The following is a 20,616-nucleotide window of genomic DNA, read 5'->3' on the forward strand; positions in this document are numbered from 1 at the left end:
CAACGCCTTTACATTGAATAAATTCACTCGATGTTTCCAGTCAAAGGAATAGCTGTGAAAGAATCCATGCGAAATTTCAAATACACCACCATTCAAAGCAACAAATGTGAAGAGCTATAATGAGTTTGCAACAATTTACCAGCAAGAAAGGGAGCCTGCTATTAATCGCCAACGCCGGGTGGATACATTGTTATACATGTTGGTGAATGGTGCCGATTTAATCCCGTCTTTAGTCGTACTTTTTTTTGTTGTTTTGGGTGCTTTGGCAAAAAGATCGACATGCAATGAATATATAAAAACACACGCGAATGGTCTTAATTTGCTATTTGCAAAATTTTGTCTCTGCGTTTGAGATAATATCTTAGCGTTATTAAGCAAATCTTGTTGCATTAGAAAATAATCAATTTTTCCATATAAATACGCTTAACAAATAAAAACCAACGGTCCTGATTTCCGGAATTGCCTTTAATGGTGAGTGAGATCCGCAGCGCCAACAGATGATTTAATGTGGGTTGGAAGGGAGGGGTGTGATATCTTTCAGATAAAAAGTATATATTTTTTTATCCATAATACAAATTAAAGGAGTCAAAGAAACTGCATCCCTTAAAAGCATCGGTGCTGTTCATCTTATTGATTTCTTCAAGGTTATCTCTAAGTCGCAAATACTAGTACAGGGTAAAATTCTCAAAGCAAGGCCGACAAGCCCTCCAAAGCAGTGAGATGTGATTCATTTTATGTACCAATATTACACTTCGTAGCTACTAAAGATTCCCCCCTACTTTTATCCCATTAGCTCCGCGTTATAATATCATTTAACACTGTTGGCAAACCCCTTACCTCGCTCTATATCTGAAATGGCACATCTCAGGTGGTCTTCTGTAACAATTTCCCCAATAACCACTAGTAAATAGAACTTATTGTCGAGAAATCGGTGAGTCAGGCTTGTGTTTGATGGCGATGTGCTTAATTTGCTACACGAAGCTTCTGGGTCCACGTCTAAGGTCGCCATCCTCAGTCTCTCTGTCCGCGCTAGGCACTAGACAGGGAGTGAGTGAGCCTGGGAGGCGAGGCTGCTCCGCTTTTATAGTGCAGACGCTCGCCTGGTCCTGGGGAGGAGAGACAAGGAAACTGCCTACTTCACATCGCCAGCTGATGTCATCAGCAGCGAATCAGACCCTCTGCAAGCTCCAGCTAAACGTCCCCGAGCTTGCAGAATCGTTGCATTACAGTGCGGGCAAGATTCCGCCAAGTTTTTTTTTCCGCTTTGGTTTCCTACCAGTAGAGCACGATACAGTATATTCGTACTGCTTTTCCCCTTCGATGCAATGAAATCTGCTCGAGGTCAGATTAACTCCAAATATTTGAAAATGCTGGGATACAGTTGAAATGCTTGGACATTAGGGATCTTTCACTAATTCGGGGGAAAAGTACTAGCAACATTGATAATTATTTACTGGCAGCATTAACTGCTGACTACCAGTGGACACTGTTTATATGGAAGTCAACACGACAATGACACACAGCGCACTGGCTGATAATCGAGGGCTGCACTTTCGTCTTCCACTGGGATACCACGGGAGCAGCACGTGTTTGGGAAGGATACCCAGGTAAAGGCTTCACATTCAAGAACAACCCCCCCTCCCCCGGCAATAGGGGAGACGTGGGCTTGGTAAGTGCTACATTCTTTGGTGAGATTAAACACCAGTTTGAGTTTCTTCATGGTTGCCCACGTTCCCATTGTGTGGTCTGGGCAAGATCATTGGATCAGTGTCCTGAGTTCTGCTCATGGATTACTTGTTCCATGCATGGAGTATGCATTGGGAATGGAATTGGACAGGCATCAGTCCTGATAGCCTTTCCCTTTGCAGTTTTGGTTTTGATGGGTTTGAACAATTTGCAGTCCAAACCCATGTTTCTAACTGCAGTGATGTCATTGCCATTAATTGGTAATGCTGCTAACAGCACCAGCATTTCATTGACCTACATCAATCAATGACTGCTGTGGAGGAGAAGCATTCACACAGAAGGAAAAAAAAGTCTGCATTGGTTCAGTGATACTGATTTCTGGTTCAGCCACTTGAAGCGTGACCATGTGTGAGGTGAGATGTCTTCACTGTCCACACCACACAAGGGTATCTATGACTGAATTATTATGACCAATGGATAGGCACAACCCCATGGATTACTGAGGAAGTGAACACATTGAACTTCAATCCAAGCAGATCCTTCTAAGCAATTGGAAAATTAGTCAGAATTCTACCATGCATGCATCAAGCAAATCATAGAAGCCTTGGTTTGCAAGCCCAGTATCTCTATCACCTTTCTGGTAGAGAACAATAGAAGCAAAAGGGTTTTGAAATATGTTTATTAACCAGGGACTGCGTCTTTAATGATGCCGTTCAGTACAATCAAATGGCATGACTTTGTCCTCATAGAGATGGCTAATTGCATCAGGTCTGGAGAATTGCATTCAGGTTTGGCTCCTCACATGGCAGGCAATGTTGCTACATTGAGCTACAAGATTAATTTTTCATTTAAAAAGCTATAAATACTCAGATTGTGTTGGGAAGTTGGGGCTATTTAGTTAGAGTGGTATAAATTTAAAGGTGTCTGAAAAAATATTGGAAAGACCATCTGTTGATTATTCCACAGTGACAAAATGGGGATGTGTCGGAAGACTTCAATTTAAACTATGCAAGAGTAGGCATTGATTGGAAATCAGATGTCTTGCATGGTTATGATAGTCATGCCATCATGAACATGGATCAGGCTGATTGACCACTTATCACTTTTCCTGTTAGAGAGGACACAGCTCTTTTGGCAGGCACTGAGCTTCCTTACTTAAGGCCTCAAGTTAGTGCAGAATGAAGTCATTGAGGCCCCTAACAATATCCCCATGACACATATGAGTAGTGAATGGGTGAAATGTGTGATAACCAGGTAGCAAACATAAAGTCAGCTTATATTCTTTTAACACGGTTCCATTCAAGAAGATTCCAAGTCCATCTGGCTCACTTTCAGTATTCAAAGAATCATTGTTCATTACCCATCTGCATACCCATTTGATTGAACATAACCTCTGCTATATTTATTGTTGGTCAGCTAGTGGACAGGTTTAATGTATTGCAGGATTTCCTGTTGGATTTGCTCATGGGCCTGTCACAGGCATTGGTCTGGGATTTGTAGATTCCGGGAAGGATTTCTGCAAAAGTTGCTCAGGATTTGATCTCCCTTATGTAGAAAATTTACTATATAACATGACCACATAGATTCCTGTGGTTTTCTAGAAACCTTCTGTGACTGGTTGGTTATTACATAGGAATGTAAGAAAATAGAAGAATGAGAAGGCCACCCGGCTCCTCAAGTCTGCCCACCATTCAATATGATCATGGCTGAGTTGCCCCCAACCTCACCTCCTCTGCTGTGCCTGTCCCCCTTAGCCCTCAATTCCCTGAACTTCCAAAAATGTTTCAACTTTGTCTTTAAATACCCCTAATGATCCTCTGGGGTAGAAAACTCCAGAGATCCACCATCCTCTGCAAGAAGTTCCCAGGTACCTCAGGTTTAAATGACCACTCTCTAATCTTGTAATGGTGTCACCTCATTTGAGATTTTCCCACTTGTAGAAACATCTCAACCTCTGCACTTTTATGCCCACTAAGGATCATCCATGTTTTGATTTGATCACCCCTCATTCTTTGGAATTCCAAAAAACATAGATCTAATTTCTTTCGACACTCGTGATAGGACAACCATTTCATCCCAGGAATAAGCCTAGTGAATCTAGGACTGCCTCCAATGCTAGCATATCTTTTCATAAACAAGTGGACCAAAATGGTGCATAGTATACCAGATGTAGCCTCACCAGTACCGTGTACAACTGTAATAATACTTCCCCGTTTCTAAATTCCAACCCTTTTGTAGTAAAGGCCATGTACCTCCCAAACCATTTGCTGTGCCTGCCTGCCAACATTTTGTGATTCATACACAAGATCACCAAGATATCTCTCTACTTTGCCCACCTGCAGTCTTTCAGTCCATTCAGATAATAGGCTGCCTTTAGCTTGATCTAAATATCCAATTTTTTACTAAAGCATCTCCTAGAATGCATTTTTAATTGGAACCATTGTATATTCCAGGGTGGTACTTGTAGGTTTTGTAGTGGAGTGGTTTCCCCAACACTAATCCTTCAGTTAAATGAAAGAGTTTAGATCGGGAGCACTTTCAAAGTTGTAAAATGATAGTAATAAGCAGCACATTTAGAATCACCAAATCTACGTTTACAGCATTGCTTCTTCCTACTGTTTCAATGAGATTACTACCTTAACCTCATAGATTTAAAACAAAGGAACTACAGAGAGAAAACTGGTGAAAGGTGAAAATCAGGAAGTTCTTCAGTCCAAATGTGATGGTTTCATACAGGAAAGGATTATCAGTTGAAAAGTACTTCAAAATGGTATCACAGATGCATAGATCCAAAAAATGTTGCATTGTATAGTGGAGGATGATGGGGATTGCATAGCCTGGTTTTGTGGATAAATGGACAATAGAAATTTCCTCATGAGCTTTTATTCCGTTACCCATTCCAGTAGTCCATTATTAAGTGTTTTCTCAGCACATGACCCTAGATACATCACATTCTGCATGAATACTGATCTACTTTCAGATCAAGCTATGATTTCCAGTATCAGCATTCTAAGCAATGCTCTTTGAATCTTAAAATCCACCATCTGCACATATATCATCTCATTCACTCTTTCCCTTGAACATCTGAAGATTAATATAAAGTATCTAATGTAGAGCTCTCCTGGTTCTCAGTTCTACATCATCCTTCATTTCAGCTGGCACATTAACAAAAGATTTCTCCCTTTTAGGTAGGAAGAACCATAAACCTTACTGAGCAGATGTCAACTATAGTATCACCCAGTTCTGATGAGGAGTCTGTAACTTCAATATAAACTCCACTGTTCTCTTCAAAGATGTTGTTTGATCTACTGAATAATTCCAGAACATATTGTTTCAAGTTTTCAGTTGCTGCCAATCACTTTTGTTTGTATATGAGTTAAAGTGACCGCCCGCCCCTGCCTCCTTCCCTTGCCATTCATCAATTTAGACCATTTCATCGGCTTCATTAAATTATCATTTGAAAAGGCAGCAAAAGCCAATTGAACTGTTCTGATGTTGGATTGCTGACCGAATCTGGCAGTAGAGTGAAAACTTGCTGCAATTCCCTCAGCATTTGATGGATGAATCTCTCTGCTGAACCTGGAACATTTCAGTAGAGAGGACTTCTGCAGAGGACAGAGGTAAGTATTGGGGGATTTACATCTTTTGGATTAATTCAGTTCAGGTAAATAATTTTAATTGTTTTACTTTCTGTTTGCTTTTATAATATTCTTGGTATTGGTATTGGTTTATTATTGTCACTTGCACTAAGGTACAGTGAAAAGCTTGTCTTACAAACCGATCATACAGGTCAATTCATTACATGGTGCAGTTACATTGAGTCAGTACAGAGTGCATTGATGTAGTACAGGTAAAAACAATAACAGTACAGAGTAAAGTGTCACAGCTACAGAGAAAGTGCAGTGCAATAAGGTGCGAGGTCACAACAAGGTAAATCGTGAGGTCATAGTTCATCTCATTGTATAAAGGAACTGTTCAATAGTCTTATCACAGTGAGGTAGAAGCTGTCCTTAAGTCTGGTGGTACATGCCCGCAGGCTCCTGTATCTTCTACCTGATGGAAGAGGAGAGAAGAGAGAATGTCCCAGGTGGGTAGGGTCTTTGATTATGCTGGCTGCTTCAGCAAGACAGCAAAGGGTAAAGACAGACTCCAAGGAGGGGAGGCTGGTGTCTGTAATGCGCTGGGCTGTGTCCACAACTCTCTGCAGTTTCTTGCAGTCCTGGGCAGAGCAGTTGCTGTACCAAGCCGTGATGCATCCAGATAAGATGCTTTCTATGGTGCATCTGTAAAAGTTGGTGAGAGTCAAAGGGGACAAACCAAATTTCTTTAGCCTCCTGAGGAAGTAGAGGCACTGGTGAGCTTTCTTGGCCATGGCTTCTACGTGATTTGACCAGGACAGGCTGTTGGTGATGTTCATTCCCAGGAACTTGAAGCACTTAACCCTCTCGACCTCAGCACCATTGATGTAGACAGGTGCATGTACACCGCCCCCTTTTTAAATTATTTCATTTCATCAATTTTAAATAATTGTTCAATGTTTTTGAATGATTCAAAAGCATTCATAATTTTTAACAATTTGACTGCTGGCTTAGCCACAGCCTTTTAGTTTGTGGCTGGTGTAGTCGCTTGTTCTGGCTCACCCATCAGATGGACTTTATGTACGTAGGTCCTTCCACCATGCATGCTCTTATCATTTAGGATTGAGATGTCTTTGGTGAGGATGCACACAATGAATGGTAGGGCCCGAGTGAGTACTAAGGACCAGAAGGACCTTGATGTACAGGTCCAGGGATCCCTGCACCTGGCAGCACAGGTGCTGAAGAAGGCTTACAGGATACACATCTTCATTAGCTGGGGAATAGAAAATATGAGCAGGGAAGTTATGGTACATACTTACAGTATAGTTATAGAGTCATAGAGTTATACAGCGTAGAAACAGGCCCTACAGCCCAATTCATCCATGCTGACCAAGGTGCCTATCTGAGCTGGTCCCATTTGCCTGCATTTGCTCCATATCCCTCTGAATATTTCCTATCCATATATCTGTCTCAATGTCTTTTAAACATTGTAATTGTACCCTCCTCTGTCACTTTCTCTGGCAGCTCGTTCCATATACCAACTCAATGTCTTTTAAACATTGTAATTGTACCCTCCTCTGTCACTTTCTCTGGCAGCTCGTTCCATATACCAACCATCCTGTGTGTGAAGAACTTACTCTTCAGGTCCCCTTTAAATCCAAAACGTCAACAATTCCTCTCCACCATAGGTGCTGCTTGACCAGCTGAGTTCCTCCAGCAGATTGTTTGTTGCTCCATATTCCAGGATCCAGGATTATGTCTCCCCTTTAACTCTTTTCCCTCTCACCTTAAACCTATGCCCTCTAGGTTTGGAGCTGCCTTACCCTGGGAAAATAATGTGACTATCTACACTATCTATGCCCCTCGAGATTTTATAGACCACTCTAAGATCAGCCCTCAGCCTCCTTCGCTCCAGAGAAAACAGTCCCAGCCTATCCAGTCTCTCTTTTTAAGTCAAGCCCTCCAGTGGCAGGAACATACATGTGAATCTTTTCTGCACCCTCTCTAGCTTAATCACATCCTTCCTATAGCATGGCACCCAGAACTACACACAGTACTCCAAGTGCAGTCTCATCAACGTCTTGCATAGCTGCAACATGACGCCCCAACTTTTGTACTCACTGCCCCAAATGATGAAGGCAATCATGCCATATGCCTTCTTCACCACCCTGTCTGTGTCACCACTTTTGGGGAACTATGTATTTCTACCCCTAAGTCTCTCTGTCCTACAACACTCTCCAGGGTCCTGAGGAAAGACCAGAGAGGCTGGATTTGTTTTCCTTAGAGCTGAGAGGGAACCTGACTGAGATAGGGCATAGATTGGGTAGATGGTAAAACACTTCATCCCATTGCAGAGGTATCTAAAAACAAAGGGGATTGTTTTCAGGTAAAAGGTAAGAGGCTTAGAGGGAATCTGAGGAAGAGTTTGTTCATCCAAAGGGTAGTTTTAATATGGAACATACAGGCTGAGGGGTTGGTGGAGCAGAGACATTTAGGAAGTATCTAGACAAACACTTGAATCACCAAGGCATTGAAGGCAATGGCCAAGTGCTGTCAAGTGGGTTTAGTATTTGAAGGTTAGCATAGACATGGTGGGCTCAGGGGCCTGGTCCTGCACTGTATGGTTCTATGATTCCATTGCAAAGTTCACGATACAGAACAAAAGAAAAGTTTATATTTACCTCAAGGGTCAGTGATGATCTTAAGCAGCTCACCCAAGGTCTGGTTCATTTAAAACTGTCGAAAATAAAACAAGTAAAATTATGTAAAATGTGTTGAAAACTAGAAAAACAAAAACAAAATCTTCCGAACACATAAAAACTCATTAAAACCTTTAACTGAACTCTATTAATTGGAATAAAATGGACACTACCTCTTTTCCTTCTTAGGCAGGACCTCATGATTGTGGATGCTTACGTCACTCTGGGTTCTGAGGTGATTAAAGGAACCAGTGTGGAAACTTCCACAGATGGGGCAGGTGATGACCAACAGGGTGGGTGGTGTGTGAGGTAGTGAGCTCCACTTGTGCAGGGCTTCTGTGTGCTCCCTCTGCATGGCCTTGAAGTTCTCAATGCCATGTTATCCAATCAGTATCTTGCTCGCAGGCACACGTACCTTCCCATTCAAATGAAATGAGTCACTCTTCCAGCCCCTTGTCTAACCTGGTACAGGCTCAGCAAGCAGATTCCCAGCATAAGTACTGGTGAATTACTGAAGCTTTGTGCTGTGCTGCAGGATTCCATGAGGATTACAATATTAGAATGCAGTCAGGAAATTGCCAGCAAAGAGGACACTGTAAATTAGGATTCTCAAGGGTTTCCCCAACTTGGCAGCACATAGACGGAGAAATGTGAGACTACAAGCATTTCCACACATAATCCAGCCATTGTTTGCTAAGTAAAATATGAATTTGCAAGTATGTTTCCCAAGTGCTTCTCTTATAATAGTCACAACATATATTTCCTTTCTATAGAAAATCTGATTGAAGTATGTTTAAATGAATTTGCAGAGGTTTGGAAAAAGAGGAGTGCAAGAATTGAAAATGTATTTTAAATTCAAATAGGACAATCTTTAGAGTGTTATAGCTTACAAGTTTATTTCAAATGGAAACAATGAAAATCTGTTGTCCCAACCAAGGTGCATTATAGAGTTGTAGAGCACAGAAATGGGCCCTTTCACCCATCATGTCCATGCCATCCTTTTGGCCCATCTATATTCATCCCATTTGCCTGCATTAGGACCATATCCTTCTATGCCCTGCTTATTTAATTTTCTGTTTAAATCCCTCTTAAACATAGTAATTGTATCTGATCCCACCATCTCCTCTGGCAGTGTGTTCCAGATATTAACCACTGTGTGTAAAAAAAACTTTCCCCTCAAATCCCCTTCATAACTCCTTCCTCTCACCTTAAACCTACACCCTCTTGTTTTTAATACTCCTGCCATGGAAAAAAAATTCTTAACTATCGATCGTATCTATGCCTCTCATACTCTTAGATACTTCTATCAAGTCGCCCCTCACCCTACTTTGCTCCAGGAAAAACAAGCCCAGCCTATCCAGTCTCTCCCCATAACTAAAGTCCTCCAATAAAGGCAATAGCAGGATATAGATCAGTTGGAAATATGGGCGGAGAAATGGCAGATTGAGTTTAATCTGGACAAGAGTGAGGTGATGCACTTTGGGAGGTCAAATGCAAGAGGAAAGTAGACAGTAAATGGCAAGACCCTCATGATGTAGAGAGGGATCTTGGGATGCAAGTCCATAGCTCCCTGAAAGTAGCAACACAAGTAGATAGGGCAGTAAAGAAGACACACTTGCCTTTATTGGTCAGGGCATTGAGTATAAGCATTGTCAAATCATGTTGCAGCTGAATAAAACTTTGGTTAGGTCACATTTGGAGTATTGTGTGCAGTTCTGGTTCCCACATTACTGGAAGGATGTGGAGGCTTTGGAGAAGGTGCAGAAGAGGCTCACCAGGATGTTCTTTGGATTAGAAAGTCTTAGCTATAAGGAGAGGTTAGAAAAACTTGGATTGTTTTCTCTAGAGTGTCGGAGGCTGAGGGGCGACCTGATAGAAGTATATGAAAATTATGCGAGACATGGAAAGAGTAGATAATCAAGAGACTTTTTCCCAGGGTAGAAATGTCAAATACTAGAGGGTGCAGATTTAAGCAGAGGGGTAATATTTAAAGGAGACTTACAAGGCTAGTTTTTTACACAGAGAGTGGTAGGTGCCTGGAACACACTGCCAGGGGAGGTGGTAGAAGGAGATACAATAGCAACATTTAAGAGGCACTTAGGCACATGAACAGTCAAGGGATGGAGGGATATAGACCACATTCAGGCAGATGGGATTAGATTAAATTGGCATCAGCACAGACATCGTGGGCTGAAGGGCCTTTTCCTGTACTGTACTGTTCGATGTTCTACCTTGGCGCATCTGCTCAGCACTCTTTCCTTATCTTTATTTATCAAGGACAAATGGGGACAGTTAAGCACTTAGTTATCCTGATGAGTAATAGGTGTTCACATTTCTTGGATTGAGAATAAATTAATTAATGTAGAGACCTGCCCTGTTTTTCTGGTATCAGAATTAATAGAATAAATGAAAACAAAGTATGTTTTGGGGCAATGTACTGTACAGTGTAAGATTGGGCCCTACAGCCCCACAGCTAAAATCTAGGAGGTCAGTTTAGCAATAATATTTGCCATTCTGCAGGATTTATTATGTCTCCCTTCAGGCACTAGAAACCTTTGATGGTTTTGTTTATGAAAATTGGCATTTGCTTGGATAATGCCTTCTTGCATTTAGTTTTTTGAGCTAAAGTTGACTTGATTTGAGCTAAAATCTGGAATCTGGCCATGGTGTTTGTGAAATATATGAAGCTCAGAGCAAGTTAATAGTTGACCACAGCCAATATGAGCAAAATATCCTAGAAAATACAACATTATTTACCCAGTCAAATAAACAAAAACCTTTCACTGAGGCTTATTGGCATCATGGTAATTTTTTCTTCCAATGGAAAGGAGTGTGTGGTATTTTCATTAATGTATAAGTGAATTGCTAGCCTCTGCTGATGATTTGCACAGTAAACATTGCTGTAAGGTGAACAAGTCAATTTACAAGGTGAATTTGATAATCGAAAAGACACCTGAAGACAAAGCTGGTAAAGAATCAATAGGGTGAAATACATCTGGTAATGTGCAGCTGTAGCCTGCCTGGCATTTACATCAATGCATTAGTCCTTGCAGTTCTCCACTGTGATTTTTTAGCATGTATATTTAATACCCTTCTCTGCAGGCATCCAGCCAAAAGCAAAGAGATCTGTGTGCAGTCTGGTTACTGAAACAGATGTTTCATGCCTAACGATAGATGACTGTTTCAACTGAGATAGTAAAATCTTATTATAAGTATCAGTTTCATGGAATTTAGGAACTATACACTCAGATATGTTTAAAATATGTAGTAATATGGTCATATACTTTTGACTTTAATTGAACAATAAATCTAAATGACCTAACCTGTAATTATGCTTACTTTCATAGATTCAAAATGTCCTGTTTTTCTTTCAAGTACATGGCTTCTAATCACAAAGAAATCAATTAGTATCAAAGGGAATTTTCTTTAGAAGGAATGGGTAGATTAACTTTATACAATATACCAATTGTCCATCAGTGTTTAAAATGTTGAGAAGTGTAGGTGATGTAGATGTAAATGGCACTTGGGATTAGAACAATCCAATTATTTCCATGGAGTGATGGAGTAAGCCATCAAGTAGGCTTTCAGCAGAAGTAACTGAGGCTGAAATGATTAACCTTGAAAAAGATCTAGTTACGAATGGGATCAGTGGTTATAAGTATACTTGAACAGCCTAAATATAAACACTGGAAATATGAGGATGTATCCATATGTTTTGTTTTAACCACTTTTGAAGGCCAGGGAGTATGTGGATTGCTGCATAAAACATCTGCCTGGAATTCCTGTCTCCTTCATTTATTTTAAATGGATTAACACCTCCAGTCGAAAAACAGAAGGGAAATTAAGGTGAGCAAGTTAAGACTTGGTACATTTGTGTTCCGCAGCATGATTGCAGGGCTGGTACAACTGAACCCATTTATTAAAATAATGATCAGAGTCTATCACTTAAAAATAATAAGTAGTGTTCTGATGTGTATTGAGGCATCATGCAGTAATGTTGATGATGATGTAACAAAATATTTATAATAAGTTCTGTTTGTCACTCATTCCGCCAGTGCATTATTCCCAACAAGTATTGGTTTTCACATTTGTAACTGCAGATGCCAGGCCAATATATCCTTTATTTGAATATATTAATGCACCTGGCAGGATATTCCAGAAATAGGTTCATTCGTACCCAACAGTTTGAGCTAAGACAGGATGAATGGCACGTGCTACGTATGAACTTGGTTTGAAAAGCATATGTTGATATTGGAAATATAAGGAAAAAATACAATCTTTCACCTCCAGAGCTCTGCAGCTAAGCTAATTCTCAGCTTGCATCACAAAACCAATAATCATTACTTGTCTTCCACAACCTCAGCTAGTGAATAGAGTAAAATAAATAAAAATACCTAAAGAGAAACAAAGGACTACAGATTCTGGAATTTAGTTGAAAAACACGATGATGCTGGAGGAACTCAGCAGGCCAGGCAGCATCTGTGGAGAAAAGCAGGCCGTCAATGTTTTGGGTCAGGACCCTTCTTCAGAACTGAAAATAGAAAAAGGGGAAGCCCAATATATAAAAGGGAAAAGCAGAGCAGTGATAGGCGGACAAAAGAGGGGAGGCGGGATGGGCACAAGGTGGTGATAGGTAGATGCAGATAAGAGACAGTGATAGGCAGGTGTGGGGAGGAGGGGAGAGCAGATCCATCGGGGGATGGGTCAAAGGTAAGGAGAGAGAGGAAAAAAAAGGTAGAAAAAAAGGCTTGGAAAGGGAAGAAGAGAAGAAGCGTGGTGAGGATGGGGGGGGGGGGGGGCTGTGGGGAAGCGGGGTGGGGATTACCTGAAGTGGGGGAATTCAATGTTCATGCCATTAGGCTGCAAGGTTCCAAGACAGAAAATGAGGTGCTGTTCCTCCAGTTTGCGCTTGCAATTCTCCTGGCAGTGGCGGAGGCCGAGGACTGACATATCAGTGATAGTGTGGGAGGGGGAGTTGAAGTGACTGGCAATGGGGAGATGCAGATCGCGGTTATGGACAGAGTGCAGGTGTTCTGTGAAACAGTCACCTAGTCTGCGTTTGGTCTCACCAATGTGGAGGAGGCCACACTTGGAGCACCGAGTGCAGTAGATGATATTAAGGGAGGTGCAGGTGAATCTCTGTCTCACCTGAAGGGACTGTTTGGGTCCCTGGGTGGAGGTGGTGCAGGGGCAGGTGTTGCACTTATGGTGGGGGCAGTGGAAAGTTCCCGGGGCGGGAAGGGGATGGGTGGAGGGGAGGGGAAGGAGTGAACTAGGGAGTCGCGGAGAGAGCAGTCCCTGAGAATGGCAGAAAGAGGTGGGGAGAGGAAGATATGCTTGGTGGTGGGGTCCCATTGGAGATGGCGGAAGTGGCAGAGAATGACACATTGGATACGTAGGCTAGTGGGATGAAATGTGAGGACAAGGGGGACCCTATCCCTGTTGGGTCTGGGAGGGGTGGGGGTCAGAGCGGAGGTGCGGGAAATGGCAGAGACACGGGTGCGAGCTCTCTCAACCACAGTTGGGGGGGAGCCCCGGTTTGAAAAGAAATTGGACATCTCGGATGTGCAACTAAATAATTAAAATTATATTTAGTGCTAGAAATGCTGCAATATATTTATTCACAACTTCAAGAGTCTGCATTCAGATATTGCAAAAGCACTATTGTCAATGTGCAGAAGCATGGAATGACCCCTCTTCTTTGTAGGTGGTCCCTCAGGATTGAGGATGACTTGCTTCCACTCCAGTTTTGTGGGTTCTGAGGCAGCTGATGAGACCAATGTGGGAACCATAGCCTTTTCAATAGATGAGGCAGGGTGGTGGGTGGGTTGAACATGAGGAGGTCTGCTCTTTCTGCTGCTTATACACAGGCTTCCCACACATGGCCTGAAGATTCTCAATGCCATCCCGAATTCTCCTTCTCTACTTAGAGCAGTCATAGGCCAGAAGCTCCCAGGAGGCAAGCAGGGATATTGTCCTTCTTCAGGGGAGCTTCGAGTACATCCTTGAATCTTTTCCTCTGTCCACCTGGTAATCTTTTCCTGTGACAGAGCTTGGAACAGAGTGTCTGTCTCGAGAAACTGGTGTTGTGCATGCATACGATGTGGCCAGCCCAACGTAGCCAACCACTTGAGAGTAATTAGGGTCTTAATGATGAGGATGTTCCTCTGGAAGAGGTAGCTGACGTTGGTTTGTTTATCCTTACAATGAACTTAGAGGCAGCGTTAGTGGTATTTTTCCAGTGCCTTGAGGTGCCTGGTGCAGGCAGTTCAAGTCTCAGAAGCATCAAGGAGGGCAAAAATCACTGCTGCCTGGTAAACCATGAGTTTTCTGCTAGGTCTTAGGTCTTAATCTTCAAATACCATTTTCCTCAATTGACCAAAGGCTGTGTTGAAATGTATTGTAATTTTCATTATCTATGTCTTAAGAGGTGGCCTGAGATATGGGAAGTGGGCCACGTTTTCCAGAGTCTCATCATGAATCTTTACTGTTATCAGGGCAGCATGGTGCAGCAGGGGCAGGTTGATAGAGGACCTTGATTGTGAAGATGTCTAGTGTAATGCCCATTCTCTCGTAATCTTCAGTGAATGTATTGTTTTGGAGCTCAGCCTCTGAAATATGCAAGTGTCCTCTGCACATTGCAGCTCAACTACTGAGGTTCAATTTGTTGCCATGAGTTTAACAGTTTTGCTTTAGTTCTGAAGATTATCCCCATTCCCACGGGCGGTTTGTCGGCGATAAGCTGCAACATTGTGGTGAGAAAAATTGAGAAGAGAATGAAATCATACAGCACTGATGGAGGCCATTTGGCACATTATGTCTGTGCCAACTATTTAAATACACAAGAACACAAGAAAATAGGAGCAGGAGTTGGCCACCAGGCCCCTCAAGCCTGCCCCCCCCATTCAATATCACCAAGTTGATCTGTGCTGGCCTCAACTCTTCTTTTGTGCCAGTTCCCTATAACTCTTAATTCTCCTATCTTTCAAGTACTTATCTATCTCCACCTTAAGTATATCTAATGATCTGGTCTCCACCATCCTGTAGGGCAGAGAATTCCAGAGATTCACTACCCTCTGAGAGAAGAAATTTCTCCGCACCTCGGTTTTAACTGACTGGCACCTTATTTTGCAGCTATGTCGCCTTGTTCATGACTCTCCCACTAGTGAAAACATCTCAACATCTACCCTGTCAAGTCCCCTTAGGATCGTGTATGTTTGAATCAGATCACCCCTCGTTCTTCTATACTCCAAGGACTGCAGACCCAAATTTTATAGCGTCTCATGATAGGACAACCCTCTCACATCCCAAGAATTAGCCTGGTGAATCTCCTTTGGACTGCTAATAACACTACTATATCCTTGTTTTAGGTAAGGGAATCAAAATGGAGCACAGTATTCCAGGCGTGTCCTCATCATCACACCATAACAAAACCTCCCTGTTCTTAAACTCCATCCCCTTTGTACTGAAGACTGACATGCCACTTGTCTTCTTAACTACTTGTTGGACCTGCCTGCTAACTGTTTGTGAATTATGCACGTGAACACAGAGATCCCTCTGAACTGGAAACAGTTGATCAATTATTACAACTCTCCTGCTCTTTCCCCACAGCCCTATTTTTTTCCCCTCTTCAAGTAATTATTTTCATCTCTACAACACACTGAATAAAGGTTTAGTACATACTTGTGTCCTTCTTTCAGAAGGCAGAAGCAAAATAACCAACTAGATATTTTAGGGAATCAAGGGTCCAGAAAAGGAAATCAGCATTAATAAAGAAAATGTTCTGAGGAATTTAATGGAGCTAAAGGCTGACAGACTTCCAAGGCCTGATAATCTACATCTCAGAGTACTAAAGGAAGTGGCCCTGGAAATATTGAACACATTGATCACCAGCTTCCAAAATTCTTTAGACTCTGGAGCAGTTCCTCCAAATTGGAGGAGGGCAAATATAACCCCATTGTTTAAAATAGGAAAGAGAGAGAAAGCAGAGAATTACAAACTACTAAGCCCAATGGTGGGGAAAATGCCAGAATGAATTATAAAGAAAACAATCGCAGAACATTTGGAAAAGCATCGATGGGGTTCAACAGAGCTAACATAGGTTTATGAAAGGTAACTCATGCTTAACTAACTTACTGGAGTCTTTTTTGAGAATGTAACTAGTAGAGTAGATAAGGGAGAACCAGTGGATGTGGTGGATTTGGACTTTCCAAATGTTTTGATTAGGGACCACAAAAGAGGTATATGTGCAAAATTAAAGGATTAGAGTAATATACTGACATGATTCAAAATTCATTGACAGACAGAAAAGAAAGTGTACGATTAAATGGGTCTCTTTCTCGGTGACAGGCAGCGCTGATGGGATGCTCCAGGGATCAGGTCTTTGATTCCATCTATTTACAAAATATATCAATGATTTGGATGAAGAAACTAAATATAATAGCTTCTCTAAGTTTGGGTGGGTGTGTAAGCTGTGATGATGATGCAGAGAAGCTCCAGTGTGTGATTCAGAGAGGTTGGGCGAGCAGGCAGGTAGACATGTTGCTTAATGCCAAAGGGATCAAAGGAGAAGGCAGGAACAGAGTTCTGTGGCCACTGATCAGCCATGATTGGTGCACTAGGCTTGAAAAACTGAGTCGTGTAATCCTGCTCCTAATTTCTAAGTTTCTATAACTACCTTGTTTTTGTGCTCCATACCATTATGCATAAAGCCAAGTATTCTTCTGAAGTTGTCCTACCACAATCTAAGGTAGGACAAGGCTCTCAGCAACTTACTTTAATCGTTCTTCTCCTCATTCTAAATACAAAATGTATTGATTTACACTGTACTGGATTGAGTGTCATCTTCAGGAGTCTATCTATTTCTCCACCCTGTGAGCTCCTGACACATGTTACTGTCCTCCTCTCTGCATTGCATGTTTAAGTTTCATGTCTCCTTTGTTAGTTATTTCCTAACTAGTCAAGTCCAGGAGATTCAATAAATAGCAAAAGTCCTAATACCAACCTCAATGGAGCACCACTGTATACCTCTCTGCATTCTGCTTACTTAGATTTATTTTCAATCCGATAGCCAATTTCGCATCCATGCCTCCAATATCCCTTGGGCTTTAGAGTGTGCCAGGTGCTTATTATGTGGCATTTAATCAAATATCTATTGTAGTTCCAGAAACACATGATCTGCAGTAGCCTTATTAACACTACTGTTACTTCAGTAGAGAATCCAGACGAGTTAATCAAATATGATTAACTTTTAAGGAATATGTGCTGACTTTCATTTATTAGCCAATAGCTTTCCTAATGCCTGTTAGCTTTACCCAGTTTTATTGTCTGTAACAGCTTCTCCGCCTGCATTGATGTTAGGTTGTCGGAGTGATTATTACTGGAATTTTCCATTACCCCTTTTTTTTGAGTGGAGATGTAAGTTGCATCACAAGAGTTAAGATGTTGAAATTTTGTTAGTTGCACAGATTTTCCCGGTTTTAGTGAGCCTTTGCAGTGAAAGCATTCTCCACAGGGACAAATGATGATTGAGGAATTGAAGGGAGGGGGAGGGCAAGGTGCATTTTAGTCATCAAAGGACTGGAATCTTATAGATTAAATTTACGGGCTTCTCATTACAAAGCCCTTGATAACAAAGCAGCATTTTAAGTGTGGTATTGAAGCTCCCATAGAAAATGGAAGTCAATGGCTATCAACCCTGCAATGGGTGGTGTCATACCCCACACAAAGGAAGATGGTTTTGGTTTCTGGAAGTAAATAATTCCAATTCTAGAAATCACGTCAGAAGTTCCTCAGGGCAGTGTCCTGAGCCCAAACATCTTCAGTTACTTCATCAATTGCTTCCATTATGTGATCAGAAGTGGGGATGTTCACTGATGATTACATATGTTTAATTTCATTCACAATTCCTCAACAAATAAGCCAGTGCACATCTGTATGAAGCAAGACCTAGACAACATTTAGCCATGAGCTGATAAGTGGCAAATGACATTCATGCCACAAATGTGCCAGTCAGTAACCACTTCCAACATGAGAAAGTCTGACCACCTACCCTTAACATTCAATGGCATGGCATTACCCAGTCCCCCACCATCAACATTCTAATGGTCACCTTTAACCATAAACTCAAATGGACCGGTGCATTAATACCATGACTGTAAAAACAGGTCAGAGGTTGGGAAACAAACATAAGACCATAAGACATAGGAGCAGAATTAGGCCATTCAGCCCATCGAGTCTGCTTCACCATTCAATCATGCTGATTCTCTCACTTTCTCCGTTTATCTGTCAATCCCTTTACCAATCGAGAACCTATCAATCTCTGCCTTAAATACACCCAATGACCTGGCCTCTACAGCCCTCTGTGGCAATGAATTCCACAGATTCACCACCCCGACTGAAGAAATTCCTCTTCATCTCAATTTTCAAGGGATGTCCCTTTATTCTGAGGCTGTGCCCTCGGATCCTTGACTCTCCCACTACTGGAAACATCCTCTCCACATCCACTCTATCCAGGCCTTTCATTATCCGAAGGTTTCAATGAGATCCCCCCTCATCCTTCTGAACTCCATCAAGTACAGGCCCAAATACTCCTCATACATTAAGCCTTTCATTCCTGGGATCATTCTTGTGAACCTCCTCTGGAGTCTGTCCAGGGCCAGCACATCTTTCCTTAGATACGGGGCCCAAAGTTGCTCACAATATTCCAAATGCAGTCTGGCAACGCCTTATAGAGCCTCAGCAGTACATCCTTGCTTTTATGTTCTAGTCCTGTTGAAATGAATGCTAACATTGCATTTGCCTTCTTTACCATGGTCTTAACTTGCAAGTTAACCTTGAGGGAATCCTGAACTAGGACTCCCAAGTCCAGTTTCACATCTGATTTCTGAATTTTCTCCCCCTTTAGCCTTATTCTGCATACCAAGGAGCATAACCCCACACCTCCCTATGTTGTATTCCATTTGCCATTTCTTTGCCCGCTCTCCAACCCATCCAAGTCAGGCTGAGTTGCTTCAGCAAGATGCTGAAGGAACTCAGTGAGTCAGGCAGCATCTGTGGAGGGAAATGAACAGTTGACATTTCAGGTCGAGACATTTCACCCAGACTGAAAGATGGAGGGGAGATATCCGGTACAAAGAGGTCAAGAAAAGGGGTGGAGCAAGAACTGGCAATTGATAGGTGGGGAGGGGCAATAGGCAGATGGCGGAGGGGAGAGTGGAAATAGTGACAGAGGCGGGGAGGTGATAGGTGGAGGGAGCAAAGGGCTGCAGATAGGAAAGGAAGGCAGAGCATGGAATCAAATAAGGGAGGTGGGGAGGGGAGATGGGGACCGTAGGGGGAGGGGACCTTGTGGAAGTGGAGTGTGTAGAGGAGGGGAAACAACCAGGGTTATGGAGGACTGGGGTGGGTGTGGGAGGAGAGACAAAAGTGACAGAGGGAGTGCAGTTTACCTGAAATTGGAGAATTCAATATCCACGCCATCAGGTCGTAGACTGCCCAAGTGGAATAGGAGGTGCTGTTCCTCTAGTTTGTGTTTAGCCTCACCCTGGCAGTGGAGGAGGCAGAGGACAGACATGTTGGTGCGGAGATGGGGAAGGGAATTAAAATGGCTGGCAACCAGGAGATCCAGACGGCTATGGTGAATGGGGTGCATCTTTGTCTTTTGCTTTTCTCTTTGAGGCTTTTCTTTACTGAGACTTAAAAAATGATTTTTTCCATATAATTCGAGTTTATAACATTAAGAGATCTGTATTGGTTTCCCTATGTTGCCATCATTGAAATGCCAGGCAGCGTTCTTATTGCTGTGATGTCAGGGAAACATCCAGGCTCCAGAGAGCAACTAGATCCCAGCATGAATTACTCCAGGTTGACTGATTTGCATATACTTTACCTTAGAGATCGTACACTAGAGATCACCCCAAGGAGCATCGAGCTGCTTCTTGAAACCTGGCAGCACAGTGTACAGTATAATCTTTAGCAACTGCAGATGGTAGGGTCCCTGTTGCCTTAAAAGTTGTTCAGGAAATCTCAGTTTCTTGGGATTTTTGGTGGGGCTGGTCTGACTGATTTTCTGGACTATTGGATGTTATTCCGATTAATACTCCAATATACTGTTAATTCACTTTTTTATTTACGGTATTACACAGTAATATAATAAACTTTCCAGTGAACCTGTTAAGTTTAAAGGCACTGTGGGGAAAAAGTGCCCTGGTGAGTTTAAAGGGAGTGCAGAAATTGGGGTCCTGGTGTGTTTCAAGGAAGTGTGGAAAAGAGAAATAGCTGAGTTTCAAGAGAATGCAGTAAATGGAGCCATTGGGAGTTAAAGAAAACATGGGAACCGGGGCTCTGGTGTGTTAAAGGGAGCACAGGAAAAGGGACCCTTATGTGTTCAAAGGAGCACAGGAAACTGGACCCTGGTGTGGGAACGGGAGCACGAGAACTGAGACACTGGTGAGTTGAAAGGAGTGCAAGACCAAAGACCCTGTGTTTAAGGGAATGTGGGAACCAGGGCCCCACTTTGTTAAAAGAAGTGCAGGAACCAGAGACCCAGTATGTTGAAGGGAGTGCAGGAACCAGGGCCCCCGTGTGTTAAAGGTAGTATGGGAACTGGGGCCCAAGTGGGTTAAAGGGAGGGTGGGAATCTACACCCAGTG

General features: G+C 42.4%; 1 protein-coding gene across 1 annotated transcript in view; it reads right to left on the reverse strand.

Annotated features, from left to right (window-relative positions):
* map1b (microtubule-associated protein 1B) overlaps positions 1-1,058 on the reverse strand; it is a 78,678-nt gene extending 77,620 nt beyond the window's left edge. The window contains exon 1 of the mRNA XM_052019479.1: positions 838-1,058. Coding sequence (XP_051875439.1) covers positions 838-1,009 — 172 coding nt within the window. The 5' untranslated portion in view covers positions 1,010-1,058. The remainder of the gene's footprint in view (positions 1-837) is intronic.
* Positions 1,059-20,616: the final 19,558 nt, after the last annotated feature.

The sequence above is a fragment of the Pristis pectinata genome, chromosome 7 (genome assembly GCF_009764475.1).
Source record: "Pristis pectinata isolate sPriPec2 chromosome 7, sPriPec2.1.pri, whole genome shotgun sequence".
Classification (NCBI taxonomy): domain Eukaryota; kingdom Metazoa; phylum Chordata; class Chondrichthyes; order Rhinopristiformes; family Pristidae; genus Pristis; species Pristis pectinata.